The sequence below is a fragment of the Miscanthus floridulus genome, chromosome 9 (assembly GCF_019320115.1).
Source record: "Miscanthus floridulus cultivar M001 chromosome 9, ASM1932011v1, whole genome shotgun sequence".
Lineage (NCBI taxonomy): Eukaryota > Viridiplantae > Streptophyta > Magnoliopsida > Poales > Poaceae > Miscanthus > Miscanthus floridulus.
This window is the reverse complement of record NC_089588.1, coordinates 46,635,208-46,657,913: the sequence shown is the minus strand read 5'-3', so window position 1 is coordinate 46,657,913 and position 22,706 is coordinate 46,635,208. Positions and strand designations below refer to the sequence as shown.

The 22,706-nt window shown below is 43.7% G+C and overlaps 2 protein-coding genes, 1 long non-coding RNA gene and 1 pseudogene across 6 annotated transcripts; 3 read left to right on the top strand and 1 right to left on the bottom strand.

Moving 5' to 3' along the window:
- The first annotated feature begins 1,145 nt into the window (after nt 1-1,145).
- Nucleotides 1,146-3,878, top strand: LOC136483683 (cysteine-rich receptor-like protein kinase 40). 3 transcript variants are annotated; one of them, XM_066480820.1, is made up of 7 exons: nt 1,146-1,309; nt 1,493-1,693; nt 1,767-2,031; nt 2,469-2,703; nt 2,793-2,943; nt 3,054-3,245; nt 3,590-3,878. In XM_066480820.1, exons 2-7 carry the CDS (start codon nt 1,556-1,558, stop codon nt 3,611-3,613), a joined length of 1,005 nt encoding a protein of 334 aa, XP_066336917.1. In that variant the 5' UTR covers nt 1,146-1,309; nt 1,493-1,555; the 3' UTR covers nt 3,614-3,878. The 3 variants fall into 3 exon arrangements, with proteins under 3 accessions (XP_066336917.1, XP_066336918.1, XP_066336916.1); XM_066480821.1 differs by having other exon boundaries at nt 1,147-1,309; nt 1,490-1,693; nt 2,472-2,703; XM_066480819.1 differs by having other exon boundaries at nt 1,148-1,309; nt 1,490-1,693.
- LOC136483684 (uncharacterized) lies at nt 2,785-16,754 on the bottom strand. Of its 2 annotated transcripts, XR_010765561.1 has the most exons (6): nt 16,296-16,754; nt 15,998-16,130; nt 15,876-15,926; nt 15,257-15,337; nt 14,455-14,520; nt 2,795-2,920 (listed from the first exon to the last, which is right to left on the bottom strand). It is a non-coding gene; the product is annotated as an uncharacterized lncRNA (long non-coding RNA). The 2 variants fall into 2 exon arrangements; XR_010765560.1 differs by lacking the exon at nt 14,455-14,520 and having other exon boundaries at nt 2,785-2,920; nt 16,296-16,750.
- A 1,290-nt stretch (nt 16,755-18,044) lies between these two features.
- Nucleotides 18,045-19,603, top strand: LOC136479808 (glutathione S-transferase T3-like). The gene is made up of 3 exons (XM_066477550.1): nt 18,045-18,310; nt 18,505-18,745; nt 18,827-19,603. The coding sequence occupies exons 1-3, from the start codon at nt 18,045-18,047 to the stop codon at nt 19,601-19,603; spliced, it is 1,284 nt and encodes a 427-aa protein (XP_066333647.1).
- A 970-nt stretch (nt 19,604-20,573) lies between these two features.
- Nucleotides 20,574-21,826, top strand: LOC136479807 (uncharacterized; annotated as a pseudogene).
- The last annotated feature ends 880 nt before the right edge of the window (nt 21,827-22,706 follow it).

The window sequence follows — 22,706 nt, the reverse complement described above, 5'->3', positions numbered from 1 at the left end:
TGTGCTCATGTACATGATTTAGGGTACTTAAATGACAACCAAATCATTAGAACTAACATGTGTGTTAAGTTGTGTTAGACAAGTGCTAAAGATCCTAGGGGTCCAAAGAAACAAATGGCATGAAGATTGCTGAAGAAACATCCAAGATGACTTGGACAAACGATCCAAGTCAGCTAGGAAAGTGAAGAGGCCAGACAAACATCCCAGGCGTCCGGCAAGCTGCTGTGTTGGGAAAACTGTTTATCTGAATGGGCCAGACATTCTAGTGAGAAGGAATGTGAGTTCCGGAGAAGCACCGGGTAGAAGGTCAGACAGTCCGGCGAGCAAAAAACGGCGAGCACCGGACCAACTGCATCAGCTAATTTGCAACACCTAGTTCAACAGTCATGACTGAATGGATCGTTGGTGAGATTCAGTAGGCACCCGTCTAATTATGTTTCTGGCAGAATTTGTCTCCCACTTAGCGAGTGGATAGGCATATATATGGGTTTCCACTCGCTTGTCTGATATTGTTAGAGTTCCCAAGCTAGAGCAAGTGATCCTATACTCTATTCATCCTCTCAAGTGCATATATTGATCACATCCAAGATATATAATAGGATTTAGTGTTCATCTTTGTGAGGGTTAGGCATTAGAGCTATAAAGCTTGAGTGATTGGATATATGTGCTCTTGTAATCTTAGTGAGAAAATATTCAATGTAACAAAATGCTACTATCAAAAAATTCTGTGCAATAAAATATTACTGTTAACAAGCTGATGGTGCTACACATGAAATAGGGGTAAAATGGTCTTTTCTCCTTGCAGTTGACGGTGTTAGAGGGCACATCTAACAACAGTGCTATACATGGAATAAAAAAACGAAGCCAACCTATGTTGAGGAAATTTTATCTTTGGGTGCTTAACAAGTAACCATGTCATATACTCATATTTTGAGGCTAAATAGTGAATTTTCTCAAAGATATTAATACTTATAAGACCAAATTATATTTGAGATAGCTTGATTGAGGACAGCCCTAAAACGTCACCACGTCACATTTTATCGGATCGATGTACTACTAGTACTTCTTGTCCAGCTTTTTCCAAGCGCGTAACCAGGGGGCTCAGAATCACTTTGGACAGGGCATAGCTTAGTCAAGTCAACTTGTCATTGTTAACGCGGTTGGTCCTAGCCTGCTGTCTGCTTCTTTATATTCTTTTTGCAGCAATAGTGGAGGCATCCTCATCCGCCTGTAAGCTGTATACTCCTTCTCCAGGATCCTTCCTGCACGCTGCAGCTAGGACTAGGATCCTTCAAGTCGTCTTCTCCAGGTCAGTGCTTCTAACAAGATGTTTATTCTTGAAATTTTCGCTTGCTGCAACCATGCCTGTGCCTATTCAGTGTTACGCCTGCTGAGTTAAGCTGTCTATGACCTTGGAATGTCTTAGAAACAATCTTGTTCTTGCTTTATGTATGTGGTTAAGCAAACTTTCTTGCTTGTTTGGATACAGTAGAAGAAGCCTCGATTTGTGGCAGTTCAGATCCGTAGCTCCTTGCCACCTTGAAGGTCATCAGAAATGGCGAGCCTACAGAGCCAGCAGAGTCTTGCGAGTACATTACCAACAAACCTACCGGTGACCTTCATGAAGGAAATTACCAGGGATTTCTCTGTTGAGCTAGAACTTGGTCGATCTGTTTTTGGAACTGTTTATAAGGTGCGAGTGGACCCTAACATTTACACATCAGATTCTTACATACAAAACCGTTTTACTGACAGAGATTAAACAGGGGGTTCTTCCAGAAGGGGGCCGCATGATTGCTGTGAAGAGGCTTGCTGAAAACGCACCGGTGCCATCTGGCGTGACATTTGAAACTGAGGTTACAAATCTTATGGCACTTAAACACGATAATATAGTAGAGCTGGTTCACTACTGCCACGAATCGCAGAAGAAAGTCGTTCAGCATAATGGAAGATATGTGATTGTGGATGTCATCGAAAGCTGTCTTTGCTACAGATATCTACCAAAGGGAAGCCTTGACAACTATCTTTATGGTATGCAGTGCACTGTCCAACACACATGTCCTCTCTGTGTACTATTCATACTTGAGAGATATAAACAAATGTCAAAAGAGTTACTATCCAACACACATGTCCCCATCGGGCCGTGCCTGGCACGGCCCGTGCCGGGCCAGCCCGGCCCGTTGGCCATCTATAGAGTTATTATGATTCTTGTTTCCGATATTCGTTTTATTGACACCAATGTAAGCAATTTAGGCCCCGTTCGGATGGTATGGTTCCAGAGGAATTTGGATGATTTGGAGGAATTCTAGAGGAATTTGTAAGAGAAAAATACTGTTCCAGATGAAAAAAAGAAGCGGATCAAGCCAGGTTTAAGGGCACACGAACGGGGACACTTTTGAGCAATACTATTTTGGAATACTTATAACTTACTACTAGTACTTCTCTTTGTTTATTTCTTACTTATTTAGCAGCCACTACATCAATAAACTGGGACACACGGTTCAAGATAGTTAAGGGGATCTGCCAGGGTTTACATTTCCTTCACAAGGAATTGGTTGGTGGGCCCCTTATCCATATGAATCTTGTGCCTAACTCGATATGGTTGGATGATAATTGGGTGCCAAAGATTGCCGATTTTGGACTCTCGAGACTCTTTGGCAAAGAGCAGACCCGGATGTATACAGTCAATGTTAAGGGACATAAGTAAGCAGAAACAACTGAAATATATGATTATATATTCATTCTATTTACTACAAGTAAACGCCATTTGATTCTTTGATAAACTATTGCAGTGGGTACATAGCTCCGGAATATCTATACAGAGGTGAAATCTCCACGATGTCTGACATATACAGTTTAGGCATGATTATTCTTGAGATTACGACCAGAGAGAGGAACTCTTCAGCTTCTGAAGACAGATCTGCAAGACAGTTTGTCGACAATGTAAGATAGCACTACTACTTGATGACTTGAATTTTGAAACTTCTGTTTTTGGAATCTTTCCCTGCATTCAGCTAATACATTATCACTAAGGAATAAATCCAACTCTGTAGATACATCAAAATTGGAAGACAGATGAGCAAATAATGTACAAGCACCCATTACTGGATCCAAATGGCCTTCAGCAAGTAAAAGCATGCATTATAATTGGACTAAAGTGTGTGGAGGCTGATCGGAACAAGAGGCCTTCCATAGCGGATATTGTTGATAAACTGAATGGGAAACGTGTACCAATTTTTGACCAGGTGTGAACAATTGAGACATCATTACAGTTTCATTGTGTCGTGTTATGTAATAAGAAAAAATAATTTCATGGATTATTACACTCTGAACATCATCAAATAAGGTGACTCAATGTCTGGATTTAGTTTCATTTTCTTCACCTGCAATGACACTCCTTTACAGTCCGAACTAGCTAGATTCTACAAAACCAAAAGACCAAACAAACTATCAATGTGTGTACCATAATTAATTGATTGCCATTGATTTTTAAATACAATTTTAACTTATTAAATAGCCTAATATCGGTAGAACCTTAGAGTTTATGCTATCTCTGTTGTGCTAATTAACATGCTATACAAAATTTCAGGTCTCCCCTTCCCAGCATGCATGAGACCTTGTCTTTCCAAGGATAAGTTGATGTCCAAGATGAAGTGAAACCCGCTCTATGATATGTTGATGACATGGATTTTCTTCAGAACTAAGATCCTGTTTTTAAATTTTCTCTGCCTGGCAACAATGTGACACTGTATTATTAATATTGCAGTAGTTTGTCTCTATTGACCTCATTTTAATGTAGAATTTCCACCAGTCCCTGCCTGGCAACAACGTGACACTGTATTATTAATATTGCAGTAGTTTTGTCATTCCAAGAATAAATCTCTGTTCCTTGGCTATACGAGAGGTTTTGTCATTTTTTATGACAACATATCATAAACTTTCCACCAGTCCACCGGACCAGCCATTTGTCACCGAGGTAACAAATACCCAAGGTTTTAAATCCCCGGCTAAGCCATTTAGCTGCTGTCCTTCTCAACAGCTAAGTGCAGCTATAGCCAGAGATAGCTGCAGCTAAGATATTATTTAGCTGTTTTTGTAAAAATCAAAGAAAAAGGGATGGGTGGGAGACCGGATATGGGATGCAGGCTAGGGTTGGGTTGGGATGTATTAGGTGGGCCGCTGCCTGATTTTCTTGGCCCAATAAGATTTTAGCTGCCGCTAAAATTGACCCATGTAGCGGCTATCTCCAACTATTAGCGTTTGCTATTTCTTAGCGCGAAAAGCTAAGTATCCTAGCTTTATCTGCAAAAACCTCGTATGGGCCTGGTAGTGGATTAATGTTTGATACTTTAATTTGCAGATCATGGGTGCCACTATAGGCACTAAGTCCTAATAGCAGAATTTATAAAATAATCAAAATCAAGAAGAATATATCAATATCAATACCCAACATCATGTTCACTTACAAATATTGTAAGTTTTTGTTAGTTATTTTGTTTAGCAGTAGTGTAAGAAGATTCATGGTGACAAATTAACACTACGGTCTTATATCATTGAAGAAGGACATCATTCTTCATCATGACATAAATCACCATCCTCAACACTCTTATTCTCATTTGAACCATCCTATTGTTACTCAGCATCAACATAAGACATACTCACACAGCGTGAAGCCTAACACGAGTAACTGAGGGAAACAACCCACAATAGTGGGCCTCCGCGTGATCACCTTCCTTGGGACACCTAGCACGTTAGAGAGCTTTGACACGATGATGTCCTTATTCTTGTGGAGTAAAGCAAAGAGCACGCTTTCCTATTTTTCGTCAATCGTTGTCCCAACCAGGGCTGTAATGGTGGAGTCTTCTAGGTCAACACCCACATTCTTCGTTTCCTCTATCGGCTTGAACATGGTTGCCCCACTATCTCCTTGGATGGGGTTCATCCATCACTGGATGAGAGGCAATTTCCAACCGAAGCTCGTCTAGCTCGACAACAGCCATTCAAACCATGGCAAGCTTACAGCTCTCCATATCACAGTCGAAGGCCTACTGGAGATTCTCACAAACCATGATGATGACCCCCTTAGGGCCCAACATCTCTTTATCTTTAGGTAGGTATAGTTCGAGATGGTCATGAATCAATAGTACGTAAATTGGTTTTTCCCTATGGTATTTTCACAATTAGTTCTATTAAAACCAGCAGTGATGATATATCACCGCCAATTCGTGGCTTGAACCGGCGGTGAAAATTGGGCTGGTTTATAACAACGCTTCAAGCGATAAACTAGCACCGAAAATCGACCTTAGTATGTAACTAGAAACCCTACCTACCCATCCACTCTCTCCCACACTCGGGCGCTGACCCCTTTCTCTCCCTCACCCGCCTGTTCCACACCTGGCCCTACCCTTCCTAGCGAGGACGGTGTAGCAGTTGTAGGGTCTCGACCCGCCCCTAGCGTGGCGGCAATCGCCCACCACCTCCCCTCTCTCGTTTGTGGACAGGTCTAGCATGGATTGGGCCAATGGTGGTGCTCCACAACCTCTCCTAGCAAGGACGGCGCGACAACAATGTAAGCTCACCCCCTCTCCTGGTGCAACGACAACAACCTGCCACCTCCCTTTCTCGTTCACTATCGAATCTGGTATGGACAAGTGCTACAGCGGCCCTGACCATCCCTCTCCCAGTGTGGCGGCAGAGGCCCTCTCCAATCTCTTCTTGTGAGGATGGCACAATAGGACCGGGGGCTATCCCCCCTCTCCTGGCACAATGTCGATGGTCCGCCACCATCCTCTCTCATTCGCGATCAGATTTGGCATGGACAGGGTGCTAGCGGCCCCGCCCCAATCTCTTCTGGCACGACAGCACCCCCTGTCATCCCCTCTCTTGGAGCAGCCCTCCTTCTCTTGGTGTGGCAGCAGGCCCCTCTCTTGAGAGCAAGGACAACATTGACAACACGCTGGCGACGATGACAACACTAGTGCAGGCGAGGCACATATTGTTTTTTTCAAATATTTTATTCACCTTCGCCTGTGCAAACTGGTGGTGGTGAACACCATTTCACTGCCAACTTTCACCATCGTCGAGCAGAACCGGCGATGATAAATCTATTGTAGTAGTTGAACTTGGCATAGTAGGGTCATCGGAGCGTACTACGCCCCCTCAAAGTCAACAACCTCAAAGAGATGAGCATCTCAGTCCATAATTTATCTAGTGTACGAAAAGTGGCGGGCACAGTTAGCTACCTGAGTACAAAGGTTGACTCCCTGGGGATGACCTCGTGGAAATGCGCACCAATGTGAGATCTTCATATTGTCTAATGTTTTGGTAGACATTATGGAGCCTGCTCCCCATGTCCACGAGCACCTTAGAGCTTCTCTTTCTTAAACCCACTCTCTAATCCTCATTTGAAGAGTCATTCTAGTAAAAACCGCTCTCTATATTTGGAGATCTAGTTTAAGAGCTGTGGAGGTACACCAAAATCTCTATTCCTATCAATACTGAAGGATATAAAAGACTCTTGGAGATGCTCTTAGTCAGGCGGCATGTATTACGAATGATGGGGGTTCACCACGAGTGTACCTCCCCATGGTGAGGTATGTCCATGGCAAGTGTCCATTATCTTTAATCCATAAACAATTGAATTTGATTTGAATTCTTTAAAATTTAGTGCCACACCCAGTTTTAACGACAAAACCCAATACATTTTACATATATATTATGATCAGTTTATTCATACATATGGTGATGATATCAGTGATACATTGTGATACTTATTATAAATGATATGAAGTCTTCCATCTTCCATAGGTAGTTGACCAAGGTACACGCCAATGTAGCCTCGGCACCAAAATTCCATCTTCTAGTCCAAACAACTAGGTGTAGTAGTAAAGGGGAAAAATAAGAAGGGTGGGTACATTGACATGTACTCCATAAGTGTAGAAAAGTAGGGGTGAAAGTGGCATGGATAATTCTCTGTTCTGATCTAATCCAAATCTGAATTTGAGGTTATGGAAAAGAACATTTGATATCTGCATATGCAGATATGGATAGTAAAAATCCAACTAGATGTGAGGTAGGATATGGAATCAAGAAAAATCTAATGGATATGGATTATCTGCAAATTCTATATGGATTATCTAATGTTTAGAATGTGATATCCGATAATTTCTCTTCCTATACTAAAACCTAGAGGAATTCAGGATTTTTTTAAAAGCTTGTTAGTTGAGAACTCATATATTTTGTGATGTGGTTGTTTGATGTTCTAAATTTTGAATTGATATCTTGCTGGCTGTTATTACATATTTGCTAATAACTTATCATTCGTGAGTGAGGATACCTTATTCAGGGCCTATTTGGGATATAGGAATATAATTTTGCAGGATTTCCACATGAATTTTATAGGAATCAGTTCCAAAAAAGCTCAAACAAGTGATTGAGAGTAATTTTAGGATGATTGTTAGCCTCAAACTCTATGTAAGCCGTTGGGCACTCTAGGATTTGGTTAAACAATGAATTAGTCTATTTCCTATTCCTTCTCTCCAACAAAATAGGGAGCAGAGGGGAAAACCTCGCCCCCACTGTACCGATGGCTACGACCTGTGCAACCAGAGCGAGCTGCCGCCACCATTGCCATTACCCCTGCAATGGTGACGTAACACCTTGGTATCCAACCGATCATCTTCCCCTGTTGCCTCTGATCCCGTCCAGGCAACCACCAGCCGCCTCTGCTTCTGCCAAGCCATCACCCACCACTATCACCATGCCTGGTTCCAATGATGATGATGGGGCATGGATTCCGACAGTGATGGGGGCTTCCGACCTAGCAGTTATTATCAGATCTGGCGTAGTGGTACTTATCATCCTTGATGTCTTGAGCTTTTTCCTTGTCTTCAAGGGTCTTCATGACTGCTCTTTGATATTAATTTGAGGTGTTAATTCCTCAATCTTGACCCTAGCATAGCTCATGTCATCTTTGCATCTTTAGGACTAGTGTAAGTTGTAGACTATCAAACATAGTTATTAGTTTTATAGGATATATTGTCATTCAACTACCAAAATCACTAAGGTCTTGCCACGCTCATGTTTCTTAGAGATTTGACATACTTCAAGGCTTAATCGGATCAGGTAAGTTTTGTATTATTTAAGAGATGGAAGATCAATAATGGTACTCTACAGCGCATGCACTATCTTTCCATATCTTAAACTCACTTAGCTTTTCTATATGGTGTGTGTACTTTGTTGACACCAAAATTTGGTTCGAAGTGAAAGGGCCCCGAGGTCAAAATCTGTCAAGGGAAAGCCGAAATAATCAACAAGATCGGCTAACCAGATTGCCAGATCAGCTAGCAAGATGACGTCATTAAGGGAATGAGCCCTACAATAGAGACAGCAAGGCATGAAGCAAGAAGACGCGTCAGGCTCCATAGAAAGAAAAGATTGGAGTCCAAGTGTCGGGGTCATAACCCAGGACGTCTCAAGGCACCGATTAGTTAGCAGGCTGCACGGTCTGCAACGCAACAGTCAACAAGGGCCCAAGCAACCGAGGCCCAGCGAAAGCCGAGCAGAGCAGGCCATGCGCTAAGGCCAGGGGTGCTTACGACCCTTTCCTCCAGCACAGGTCACGCGACGCTCAGATGCGCGACCTCTCCCCCATCACGACCCCTAAAAGGGACGGGGAGAGGTCGGGCCTTGCCTGACAAACCTGCTCTCACAGGGGCGAGCACGCCACACCGATCCCTCAAGGACCGATGTGACGGCAGTCACCTCAGTCCAATCAGGCGCCATCCCTGTGCCAGACCGCACCAACGAGACAACACCGCACAATGGTGGCAACAGGTACGAAACCCACCGTTCGAATACGGACCGATAAGACGCGCGTACGATCCCTGCACACTACAAGGATATGATCCATGACAAGGGTCTCAACTTGGAGACCTTCCCAACTTGCGGAGAGCCTCGACCCTAACTGATGGGGGTCATGGCCCTCAGCCTCATGAAGCGACCAGGTGAACAACAACCCAGGGCGGCTACCTACTACGGGTACGACGCCCCGGGGAACCTGGAGACAAAGGCGAAGACCATGAAGGATGCCGCGTTGCACAGGACAGCGGACGAACTATCACCATGGCTACAGTGTTGCCACGGCCAGCACAGTAACACCACGTTAGACCCTGCCGCAACGTGGCCATAACACCATAACGACGGCCACGCCTGGACAGACACCAGAAGATGGCGTAGCTTGCAAGCCAAGTTAGCTAGGACCTCCCTTAGACTCTAGACCTTGGCTTAGGGTAACCTTCTCTTTATAACGAGCCCTGGCCCCGAACTCTATATAAGGGCAGCCAAGGGCTCCCATCTCGGAACATCTTCACATTCTTCATCCTCTACCATTCCATCCATAGCAGTAGGGCTCCTAGAGCTTCTCTTCGGGCTGCCCCTCGTCTAGCATAGGTTCTACCACCTCTTTCGTCATTCTTGCATCCCCCATTGTAAGAACTTCAGAGCATTCAAGCGAGAAACACGCACTCGATCTTCTCTGAGACTGGACGTAACTAAACTACAAAACAAATGTTAGGCCCATTCTTGCCACAAAGCGTCAAACAAAGTGGAAGAAAAGGGGCCACACTTCCATCCTTCGGCATTGATGGAAGGCATAGCATCCTCAAACTGTCGAATTCTCCAGAATTCCCATGGTTGACTGATGGCTTCTCTTGGCCTTAGTTTGTCTGCAAAGAAGAGCCCGGGAGGCAACTGTCTAAAGCCAAGTTGGCGAGCAGCAATGGAAGGATTGTAGAATTCGTAGGACGCCGGCGGTTTCTCCCGACCGTGTCTGAATTCCACTGGGAGCAACCCTAGTTTGACTATACACTGGAAAACTTGCAGTCGATGGCTCGTCTGAATAGGCAGTTTTGAATCTGAAAGAGATCGGGAGTTCGAATTCGACAATCTCTAGATAGACGAACCAAGTTAGAGCCTCATCCTGAAAGCCCCTTGTAAAAACCTCTGAAGAACTGACCGGTGCTCCAATTGATTGAGAAAGCCGATGTAGCCTCGCCAAAAGACAGACATCGACGAAACTTATCTTCTTCATCCAGAGCCTCTTCTTGAGCTTCCGAGTAACTCAGAGAGGGGAAACTTAAAGTTCGAAGGTCATTCACTGCGACCTTCTGCATATGCAGGTTCATCCACAACTGCAAAAGCCACCATGGTCCGCTAATTGTACCAATGGGCTCATTCATCATCAGTTTTGAAGACACTTGGTGCATCAGGTAGTACAAGGATCCAAACAGACACTTGCCTAAGGGGATATCAGCACCATGGGACAGTCGTTCTGCCAAATACTAGTAATTGGCATTCAGACTGCATGAAGACCCATAGAAGAGATACTTCTCTAACCACATGTTCAAGAAGGTTGCATGTTCTTTAGGATCAACGCTCTTGTTCTGAGTCTGCTTGTGCACAGCAATGTAGCCTCTGAACTTTATGTTCTGGAATTCCGACAAGGTCGTAGGGTTGAAGGGGCCGTGTAATCCTAAGGCCGGTTAACATATGGATATCAGCCAAGGTGACTATCATCGGCCCATGACCAAATATGAAGGCGTTGAGAGCATTGGACCAGAAGTATGAAGCCAATTTCAACATGGGATCATTCTTCTTTATGTTAGACAGAGAAAGAGCTATGCACTGGTCCAAATAATAATCTACCCATTTGGTCTGATGGGTTTTGGCCACTCTAAGATACCAATCCCTCCACCCGTTTAACAGGAGTGGCCACGCCCTGAAAGTCTTATTCCATACTAAAGGGCTCATGTTAGATTGCTCCTATCTGTTTCTAAATTGATAAGCTCGGTCGGATCTAGATCACCCATCAGGCCCAAGAAGTAAGCATTCTCAACATCAGTTGGGATCAAGATTTTGTCCTTAAGATCCTAGACCAGAAAGAGCAGATCTGTAAGCCGGAGGACGAATAAAAAGCAAAAAAACGGCAAAGAAGGTCTCTGGGTCATACCTCTGGGACGAAGTCGATGGTCACCATCAAGCTCGAAGGAGTGGATTGGGGTCTCCTAAACGAAGTGTTGGTGATGCGCTACCTAGTTGAATCATCACCTCTGAAGATCCCGTGGAAATTGCAGGGGCGCTGTGCTGAGATTGGAATCCTAGATTTGCTAGGGTTTGGCGTTCGGAAGTTGCGACGGCCGATGAGCAAAGCAAAAGGGGAGTGATGGAGACCGGAGCAATTTCGGGAATATGATGAAAGTTCTTGCCCAAAGTCGGGGACCAAGGCGGAGGTTTCGGTGTGAATACACAGCGCGTGCAACGGTCATAAAGCAAAATTTTGGAATAAAATCATTTTATCCCAAAAATTGAGGGTATGTGTTGACACCAAAATTTGGCTCGAAGTGAAAGGGCCCCGATGTCAGAATCTGTCAAGGGAAAGCCGAAATAATCAACAAGATCGGCTCACCAGATTGCCAGATCAGCTAGCAAGATGACGTTATCAAGGGAATAAGCCCTATCAACAGAGGCAGCAAGGCATGAAGCAAGAAGACGTGTCGAGCTTCATAGAAATGAAAGATTGGAGTCAAGTTATCTTAAATTAGAAGTCTTATTTTCTTTTCCAAATTTTCGTAACCGGTCGTTATCAAGGGAATAAGCCCTATCGATAGAGGCAGCAAGGCATGAAGCAAGAAGACGCGTCGAGCTCCATAGAAAGGAAAGATTGGAGTCAAGTTATCTTAAATTAGGAAGTCTTATTTTCTTTTCCAAATTTTCGTAACCGGTCTTGTTCGAACAGGACTCGTAGTCAAGCCTCGGGTATAAATAGTGAACCCCAGGCTATTGTAATAGGCATCTCACAACGATCAACCAAATCAAGTACCTTTACTTTTCGGCTCCGGCCACCCCTTAGAAGTAGGAATAGAGTAGATTTCAACAAGTTCTTTAGGCAGGCAGGGCTGCATCGGACGACTTGACCTTCAGGCTTGTTTGTGAGTATCCGTCACGACTTATATTGTTACTTGCAAGGCTACAACAGACGACCGATCTCTTGCGAGTCATGGTATAAGTTAGTTATCGATCTATATTGTTATTTGTAAGGCTGCAACAGACGACTGATCTCTTACAAATCGCTGGTATAAGTTAGTTATCGATTCGTATCAACTTTTACAAGGCTGCAACAAACGTCTGATCTCTTGTAAACGTTGGTATTAATCAAAGTTAACGATATTGTGTTGAATAGTTTACTGTTTAATACAATATCACCCATTGCCCCTGCTGATTATTATCACAGTTGAATTCAAGTCTTGACGTTAGATCCTGTTTTAATGAACAATCTATCTCAGTCCTAAAACATGGCGGGTGTTTGAAGTCATGTTCCATTAGAAGATAGATCCATTGATCGCCAGTATCCAGTATGACTCCTGCTATCAATGCTGCATCAGACGACTTGACCTATTGATAGCGTGTCACATTGGACATTGGTGGTTAGTAGATCTATCTGTTAAGAAGAGCATGGCGTCAGCCACCCGCTATGTCCCCATTGGCTACCTGAGCTTTAACGCATACGACATGCCTTCATGATTCTTTTGCGATATAAGTAGATCGAAGCATGGCGTCAGCCACCCGCTATGTCCCCATCGGCTACCTGAGCTTTAACGCGTACGACATGCCTTCATGATTCTTTTGCGATATAAGTAGATCTAGTCGATTGCTAGCCTCTGATCTAGGGTCCTATCGTCAATGCTTGCATCATACGACTCGACCTGTTGACGGTACAATAGATTGAGTCTAATCGTTTGTAGATTTACTTGTATCCAACAGATGAATGATCGTATGCCGTACGACACGATCACTGGAATCGGCTGTTTCAGCTGATAGCCCGCTTTGTTGAGGATGTATTGGTTGTTTATATGCGTTTACTTGTTTGTCTTGGTTAAAATCTAGTATGTCTCTCACATGTTCGCTTACATGCCTATCCTTACACCTTTCGCATGCTTTCATGATCATCGACTAAGTTAGAACCATGTAACTGAGTAAATAACAATTGCCAATATGCTCGTTTTGCTTACATTACATCATGAACATGCTGGATATAGCCACTGACTGTATATTTGGAACTTCTGGAACAAACACCAGCATATTCTACCTTAAATTACTGATCAACTTCTCTCTCCTCGTCAATTACAGGATCAAATTGATTGGGTTCAAAACTTTCAAACTATGACATTACAAACTCAGAATTTACAAACTTTCAAACTATGACATTACAAAACTTTGTACTGCTAGGTTCAAAACTTTACACTCAGAATTTATAAAACTTTGAACTATTACATTACAAACTTTGTACAGCTGAGTTCAAAACTTTAAACTATCACATTATAAACTTTGTACTGCTAGATTCAAAACTATGAACTATCACATTATAAACTTTGTACACCTAGGTTCAAAACTTTACACTAAGAATTTAAAAACTTTAAACTATCACATTACAAAGTTTATACTGTTAGATGTAATACTTTGATCTATCACATTATAAACTTTTTACTGCTAGGTTCAAAACTATCTTGGCTGACAGAAACCACAGGGGACAAAAGCAAGTAAAAAGCACCATCTATTATCAAAAAGATCAATGTTTCAAATTGTATCAAAGTATTAGGCATATGTGCTTTACAATGGCATGTTAAGCCTCAAGCTAGGTTTTATTTTTAGCTTTGAAGTAAACATTTGAATAGGGCATTAAAGCACATCATCATATCACCAACCCAAGCATGGAAACACGGCTTCCTATCTAGTAGTAGCTTCTATATTAACCAGGTAAGACGAACTAAAATAGATAGCCAGCAAATAGTGAGATAGCTAGTATTAGCTGCTATATTAACCAGTTAACTATTGGGTGCTCTTGGATCCAAGCAGAGTCTTTAGGTGGCTATTTTAAACTAGCAGACCCAAACCACACCAAGCTAATAGATAGTTAAAATATTAGTTCGTCTTAGGGAGAGACAACCAACTACTAGCTAATTGTTAGCTACAGGAACTACTCGCCCATCCACTACAACAGGATAAACTGTCTACGCAAAGGTGCGCGCTCCTCCATCATCAGTCAAGTATATATTTTTTTAATCTGTTGGGCTTTAAGCACAAAACAGCCAGCCAGCTTATGAAGTGTTGCAGAGATGCATCTCAATTCTCAAAGCAGCTAGAACATGATGACTGCTATTGACAAGTGCAACCTTGATCCTCAAAAAGCGGTTAGAACATGATTGCTATTGACAAATGCAGGTTGTAGCACGAAGGGGCCAGAATTAGTGGTACTAATGCGATTTCTTGGCACGGCGAATCAGACACAGGATGACAATTAGTGGTACTAATATGACTTCTTAGCAGGAGCAGGGCCAATCAGACACAAAAGATGACAAGGGCAAGCAAGCAAATGGAGGGAATTAACATCAGTGTCACCTGTATTCCCAAGATGCAGCAGAAAAGCTTTTATCCTTTCTATGTTGCACATAAACAAATCATTCACTGCAAAGCATCATGCCATCATCATCACATCCATGCACAACAAAATAACTGAAGGCAAATGAGTACTAGCAGTAGGTGTCAGCAACTATGGTTGAATTCATTATCATCTACTACTAGCCACTAGGCTACTACTGCTACTGTACTACCACCACCTCCAAAAACACAGCGTGAAGGTGGAATACAGAGAGCAGCTGAAATGAGCTCTTGGCACCCTTGCCTGTACAACCCCAAAGCACAACGTTATGCCATCATCATCACATCCATCCACAACAAAAACAACAGAAGTGCTAGCAATTCCATTCCGTGCAGAAGAACAATTCAAAAGTCTTATATAGGGGCAGAAGTAATAGTTCAAAAAGTTAGGACAACGTTCATATCAAAAAAGAAGAAAAATCCTTTCAACAAACAAAAAAAGCACATGTTGAAAACTTTCTATTTCTACATACATATCTTTCAACTTACATGTCGAAAAACTTTCTGTACTGACCTCGTCAATCAGAAAGTTTATATTCAACAACATTAGTACTCGAGATACAAAAACTTTGTACTACAACATCATAAACTTCAAACTCACAATTTTATAACTTTATATATTAAAAACTTCAGATGCTAAATTAGAAACTTTATACTAGCAATGCCAAAACTAAAGATAACTATTTCTCAAATACTAAGAAGACTACCAGAGGATCCATAATAGTAAAAAGCACACATAAGATATATTAGGACCGGACTATACCTCAGTACAAGCGAAGAAACTGACCAATTCATTCTTATCTACAATCCCATTTTTGTTCACGTGATCCCACAGACCATCGACCTACAAAAAATTGGAGGTAAGTCAATAACTGATGAATCTTCAGCAGCGAGCATACAGGCAGCAAACTAGCAAAAAGGAAAGAGGAAAAACAAGTTCTCTGAGTCTGCTGCTTGTTGCTACAATTCTGGGGTATAAAGAACTAAAATCCTAGAAAAAGAGCATGCCTACAACATTTTCATGACTTGTATGTAGTGCTATGAATATGATTCAACTATCCGATATGACATTCATATGTTTCTATTTCATTGGAAGTAATAGCAAAATATACTTGGAACCAATGCATTACATGGATAACATTTGGAGGCACAAATGTTCATGTTAAAATCATAGGACCTCTAATACATTACATATAAATTGGGTAAGAAAGTGCCATCAACAAGAGAAGCACATATATATTCAAACAGGGATTTGGATCGCATCAAACTTGCAGACATCGTGATAATGGATTGGCTACATATTTAAGGTGCTCATCCCTTGGTCGATCCCATCAACAAAACAATCTACATCCCTAAAAATCAAGGGAGAGGAAATTGACTACCTAATTTTTGCTGCTCTCATAGATCAATCACACTGACTTGAACACACACGCCTGCAAACACACAAGCAGGATGTTATCCGCATCACATCAATTTGCCTTCCCATCTGAGGGTTAGGACGAACCGTAGTAAGCAGTGGACGACGAGTACAAGGAGCAGCTGATCCCCTTTCACCTAGCCCACAGATCCAGGTGAATCAGCGGAAAGACAGCACCGGCGATGGAGCAACTCTAGCGGCGATGAAGGGTCCACGGTGGCTGAGCAACGCGGCGACAGATGCGATTTAGTCAGAAGGAGGCCGATGAGAGAGGGGAGCTCCTCTTTGTTGCTCGAGAGACCACACAGCGAATCGGGCGAAACGGGCCGAATCGAGGAGAGCGCGGGGGAGAAGGAAAATTAGAGGCATCACAGATCACCATTACCTTTGGGGAGAAATTGGGGCATGGAGGAGAGGGCGCCACCTCGGTGGGAGCGGAGGCCGGGGAGGATCCATCAAGAACACGAGGCCGACCCTTCCTCACGGCCTCCTCAGGATGCGAATCCGCCGGACGGAGGAGAGGGCGGCGCCGTGGGGGATGAGGGTTGGGAAGGCAGCCGCCTCGGGTGCGTGGCAACGGAGGGAGGAGTGGGCGGCGGGCGGCGGGCGGCGCGAGCGGCGAGGGAGGTCGAGCAGGAGAGGGGCGGACGGCGCGAGCGGCGAGGGAGGCCGGACTGGGGAGGGGTGGGCGGCGCTCGGGAGGCGGGAAGGCTGGTGAATTGCCTCGCGACTACTCCGTACAGTTATTTATGGGAAAATTTTGATCTATACCATTGAAAGAACCCGAGTTTAGAAAAATAGCATCCAAAGATTCAGCTTTAGAAATTTAGCATTGAAAGCTCCCTCCGTTATAGTTTTGTAGCATCTTAACTTCCTGAGTTCCTGTTAACACACGCACCACGCAGAACAGAATGCACGCAGGAGGACCACCGTCCGGCGGCACGCCTCCCCGCCAGGAGCGCTGTCTCCTACACGTGCTGCTCCTCTTCCTCGGTTCCACCCTTTTCCTCTCCTTTTCCCACCTCCAAACAGGCCAGCAGAGGCCTCAGCGCCGCAGCGGGCTCAAGACGCGCAGGCCCCGTCGGCAACCAGCAGCAACGATGGCGGCGCATTGATCTCAAGTTTGAAGCCCAGCCGAGCAAAGTCGCGAGATGTTTCCTCCACCATGAGTCGGAGCGCGCGACGCGTATCTTGTATTGTATTCTTGTCCTGATGCTCCCTCCCATCGCCGTTGCCGTAGCTCGCTGCTGCCGGCGCGGATGCGGATCAGCGGATGCGACTGCCGCGCGCGGAGCGATGCATCGCGGTCGCTGTAGCTCACCGCTGTCGTAGTTGATGCGGATGCGGCCGCCACGGGAGCGATAAATCACGGTCGCAGTAGCTGGCCACTGCCGTCGCCGATGCAGCCGCCCCGGAGCGATGCGTCGCTGTCGTCGTCCTCGCCCGACTTCAGCGCCGTGCCCGACATCGACCACCTCGATCCACGCGTGCAGCAGGCCAGGAAGCACGCTAGAGATTACGATCCACTAAGGGCAGTCCCAATGGTGTATTTATGGTAGTTTCTATCTTCATTAATTACTTGGACAAGTCAGCATTTTGCTGATGTGGCATGAAAATTAATGAAGAGAGAGAGAAAAACGAAGAAAACCGTTTCCTCAGTAGGAAACGACGTCGACGCTAGCACCGATGCTCCTAGAAACTACGAAAATGCCGTTGGGAAGAAACGACCAGCGTCTTGCGCCCTACACCCGGATCCCATGCGCCGCCGCCCCCTCGCGCCGATGGCGTGCGCGCTCGCCTAGATCTCCCCCGCGCGCTCCCGCCACTGCGTCGGCCGATGGCGCGCGCGCTCGCCTGGATCTCCCCCGCGCGCTCCCGCCACTGTGTCGCCCGATGGCGCGCGCGCTCGCCTGGATCTCCGCCCTTTCCCCCGCGCGCTCGCCTGGATCTCCCCCACGCGCTCCCGCCTTCGATTTCCCGCGCGAGCTCGCCCTTCCCTCCCTTCCCCGCGCTTCTCCCGCCACTGCGTCGCCCTTTCCCCCACGCGCTCGCCTGGATCTCCCACGCGCGCTCACCTGGCCTCAAATAGCCTGGCTTCCAAGACCTAGAATCATCCAGCCCCTAATCTTCAAGCATGAATCTTCTCCGGCCTTCATCGTCAAGCTCTAGGCAAGGCAAGATAGGGGAAGGCAGGACAGGGCAGGGCAGGGGTGCTCCTGCCGCCGCTACCCGATCTGATTCGGTAGTCGTTGCTCCCGTCGCCCCTGATGATGGATCCAGTTCGGCCGCCGGTAATCCCTCTCGCGTGACTGCAGCAGCATCTCCACCACTTCCAAGCCTTCAAGCAACCGGATTGCCAACGTGGTGGACAAATTCCTCTCCGATGGGCTCCAATGAAGGGTATGTGTTCTTATCAGTTTTAGTGTTCCAATTTTGATCGAGGCAATTGTTCTTATCAGTTTTAGTGTTTCCAATGTTCATACTGTTACTACAAGTATTTATGGTAGAAAATGCTTTTTCTATATGAACAAGTAGTCCAGATGGTTCATACTGTTCTTATCAGTTTCATCGAACATCTCTTTTCATTTTTTTAGGATGTACCCACCAGGTGGGTTTACCAATTTTCTCCAGTCAAATGTTAGTCCAGAGAATTTCCATTTAGTTGGAAATACAACAAGTAGAACTACAATTTCTCCAACTGCTCCAAGTTTGAAAAGAACCCTAGAAAGCAATGCAGAAGACAAAGAAACAATCAATATTGATGCGGATGAAACCAACGAAGACGAGAGGACTGAGAGGCGATTGAATTGGACGAAACCTGAAGACGTTAGATTGGTAAGCATCCTTTCTTAGTTTGTGAACAACTTGAACAATCAGCTTGGTTATAAACTTGTAGGTGTTGTTTTGTGAATGTAGGCTTCTGCTTGGCTGCGTAACTCAAAGGACCCAGTTGATGGAACCGATAGGAAGGCAGATAAATATTGGACGGATGTTACTGAAGAATACAATAAAAACACAGAGGTTTGCCGTAGGAGAAACCGGAATCAACTGAAGATCCGTTGGGACCGTGTTAAGAAACCAGTAATGGATTTCCATGGTTGCTGGAATAGAACAACCAAAGTCTACAGAAGTGGTGTGAGCGATGATCAATTGATGGAAATTGCTGAGAAGATGTATGCTGGTGAACATAATGACAAAGAATTTACACTGAAGCACTTTTGGAAGGTTGTGTGGAATGAAAGGAAGTGGTCTGCATATGTGAAAAAGGAACAGGAAAAAGAAAAGAACAAGAGTGCAGCTGATTCGCCGTCTCAAGTGGTGAATTTGGAAGATAATCCTAAGATTCGTCCTATTGGACATAAGAAGGCTAAGGCTGAGCTCTATGGGAAAAAGAAGACACCTGAAGCTTTTTCTGCTATTACTGACAAGCTAGACAAGTTCATTGAAGTAAGCACATTGGCTAGAAAGGACCGTGAGAAGATGGCGGAGACGCAGCAAATTATGGCAAAAAGTAAGGTAGAAGCTGCTAGGTTGACTGATAAGGCAGCAGAGAAGCAACTCAAGTGTAAAATACTAGACACTTACAGAGAGCTTCTGTTAGCTCCAACAACTAATATGAATGCTCATGCTTTGGCTAAGAGGGAGAAAGCACTAGAGAGTATGAGGTTGGTCTTATTTGGTACAGATAATTAAGGTATTTGCTAAATGCTTGTAGTGACAATTACTTGAGCACTGGAGAGTATGTGTTAAAGTTTAATTTCTTTGTGACAGCAGGTTTTCAAGTATGAACTTGGTGTCTAGAAGCTTTTTCTTATACTGGAGTGTATGATGAGTTTCTATGTGACACTACTGGGTTTCTAGGTAATTGGCACTTGAAAATTGATGTATTTATTAGTGTCAAAACTGCTTATGATGAATCCTTTCAAGTTTATTGTTTGATATAAACTTGATGTCTGTTGCATGACAACCTCTTTAGTTGGAACAACCTCTTTGTTGATTGTTTGATATAAACTTGAGGATATCTCATCAATTGTCTCAAATATTCTGAGTTCCCATTTGTGAATGTCGCATGACTCCTCTTCTATATATGAAATGAAGCCACAGATGCAACAGCCCATACCTAAATAGTGAAGCAATACAGGGAGAGAACCTTTTAGTGTGAAAACTGACTCTAGTGTGAAAACTGACCATTATTAGTGTCAAAACTGCTTCTAGTGTGAAAACTGACCTTAGTGTTACAACTGAACATTATTAGTGTGAAATTGAAACCCATCATGGTGTGAAAACTGACCATTAGTGTGAAAACTAACCATTATTTGTGTGAAACTGAAACCCATCATGGTTTGAAATCTAAAAATTACTAGTGTGAAACTGCCCACTGCCTCTTGGTGTGAATACTGCTTGCTTCCCTGCATATATATGGCAACCACCGAGTCTTGGTGTGAATACTGCTTGCTTCCCTGCATATATATGGCAACCACCGAGTCTTGGTGTGAATACTGCTTGTGGGTATACATACTCCTCTTTCTGTAGTTCTTCTCTCTTCGTTCTCCTAATGTCTAGCCAACCACCGAGTGATGCTGAACCTCAAGACGAGGATGGCAGCATATATCCAGAAGAGTTGTACACATTTGAAGAATTTGAAGCCGAGCAAGAAGTATTAGAAGACCTGCAAGATGAGATGGTTGCAGAATTGAAGAATGATATTGAAGCACTAGAAGAAGAGAGGAGACGCAGTAGTGGTCCAAGGAGGTATGTGGCAAGGCCTCGAGAAGAAGCCAATCAACGGCTTATGGATGACTATTTCACAGAGAATCCTATCTATAATTCTACTATCTTTCGTAGAAGGTTTAGGATGAGAAGGCTCTTGTTTCTGCGCATTGTCCATGCCCTAGGTGAGTGGTCTCCCTTTTTCACCTTAAGAGTGGATGCTGCTAATCGCCCTGGGCTATCTCCAATTCAAAAGTGCACTGCTGCAATAAGGCAGTTAGCAAATGGAAGCCCAGCAGACCAGCTTGATGAGTACATTAAGATTGGTGAAAGTACTGCAGTAGAGTGTTTGAAGTTATTTGTGGAGGGAGTGATTGCAAAATTTGGGGGGAGTATTTGAGGCGACCAACAGTACAAGATGTTGAGCGCTTAATGGAGATTGGTGAGCGACGTGGGTTCCCTGGCATGCTAGGGAGTGTTGACTGTATGCACTGGCACTGGGGAAAATGTCCTTATGCATGGAAGGGTATGTATACCCGCGATGATCACGGTGTTCCTACGATCATTCTAGAGGTAGTTGCTTCGCATGATCGTTGGATATGGCACGCCTTCTTTGGTGTTGCCGGATCGAACAACGATATCAACGTGCTTAACCAATCACATTTGTTTGTCGAGCAGCTGAGAGGAGAAGCTCCCCAGGTGCAGTACTCTATCAATGGTAGACAACATAATATTGGTTATTACTTAGCAGACGGCATATATCCAGAGTGGCCTGTTTTCTTGAAGTCTATACGTAAACCACAATCCGATAAACATAAACTTTTTGCTGAGAAGCAAGAAGGGGCAAGGAAGGATGTTGAATGCACCTTTGGCATTTTGCAGTCTCGCTTTTGTATTTTGCGTCGACCAGCTCGTCTATATGACCAAGGAGATCTGGAGAATATCATGCTTGCTTGTATAATTCTCCACAACATGATAATTGAAGATGAGAAGGATATAGAGCAGGTTCCAATTGATTTGAATGAGGAAGCCAGCACATATACTATTCAAGAAGCTACAATCTCTCATGGAGAAAACCCTGAGATGGAAGATGTACTTAACATAAATACTACCTTACATGATCGCCAAGCGTATAGACAACTTCAATCTGATTTGATTGATCATATTTGGCAAAAGTTTGGGAATACATATAGGCAAAATAATTAGGTACATATCTTCAATCTGATTTGGTTTAGTGTGCAAATATAGCTAAGTCATCCTAGTATGTTTGTTTACAAAGAACAGATTAGTTTTTTTGAAAAACACATGTGCCAGTTCAACCTTTTCAATTGCACTAAGTAATGTTTTGGGCCTTTTACCTGTATGCCATTATAAAAGTTCGAAATGATCTACATGCCATTGAAATTTTAAAAAGTTCCTCAGTACCCTCATCCAAAGTTTTTTTTATCTACGTGCCACTTTCATTAGTTTTTCTTGTAACAGCACGCGAAAAAGACGATTTTGCCATCAGTTATAGAATGCATCAAAATTTTTATTCTTTCCTCAGGTGCCACTGTAACATCCTGTGATTCAAAAAACTTCACTTTTTTCTCTGTACCATTATGAAAAAAATCATGGTAACAGCTTGTACGTGTGCATGTGAAAAACTTTAATAATTATAATAAATTCGAAATGCATTGATGCATTTCGAATTTATTATAATTATTAATGTTTTTCACATGCACACGTACAAGCTGTTACCATGATTTTTTTCATAATGGTACAGAGAAAAAAGTGAAGTTTTTTGAATCACAGGAAGTTACAGATGCATTTCGAATTTATTATAATTATTAAAGTTTTTCACATGCACACGTACAAGCTGTTACCATGATTTTTTTCATAATGGTACAGAGAAAAAAGTGAAGTTTTTTTGAATCACAGGATGTTACAGTGGCACCTGAGGAAAGAATGAAAATTTTGATGCATTCTATAACTGAGGGCAAAATCGTCTTTTCCGCTTGGTGTTACAAGGAAAACTAATGAAAGTGGCACGTAGGTAAAAGAAACTTCGGGCGAGGGTACTGAGAAACTTTTCAAAATTTCAATG

Excerpts from the sequence above, each read along its gene's own strand:
- LOC136483683 (XM_066480820.1), top strand. The coding sequence starts at position 1,556 with ATGGCGAGCCTACAGAGCCAGCAGAGTCTTGCGAGTACATTACCAACA. Across the intron at positions 2,032-2,468 it reads CCTTGACAACTATCTTTATG|CAGCCACTACATCAATAAAC; the intron begins GTATGCAGTGCA and ends TTACTTATTTAG. Across the intron at positions 2,944-3,053 it reads CAAGACAGTTTGTCGACAAT|ATACATCAAAATTGGAAGAC; the intron begins GTAAGATAGCAC and ends CCAACTCTGTAG.
- LOC136479808 (XM_066477550.1), top strand. The coding sequence starts at position 18,045 with ATGAATCTTCTCCGGCCTTCATCGTCAAGCTCTAGGCAAGGCAAGATA. Across the intron at positions 18,311-18,504 it reads CCGATGGGCTCCAATGAAGG|GATGTACCCACCAGGTGGGT; the intron begins GTATGTGTTCTT and ends TCATTTTTTTAG. Across the intron at positions 18,746-18,826 it reads AACCTGAAGACGTTAGATTG|GCTTCTGCTTGGCTGCGTAA; the intron begins GTAAGCATCCTT and ends TTGTGAATGTAG.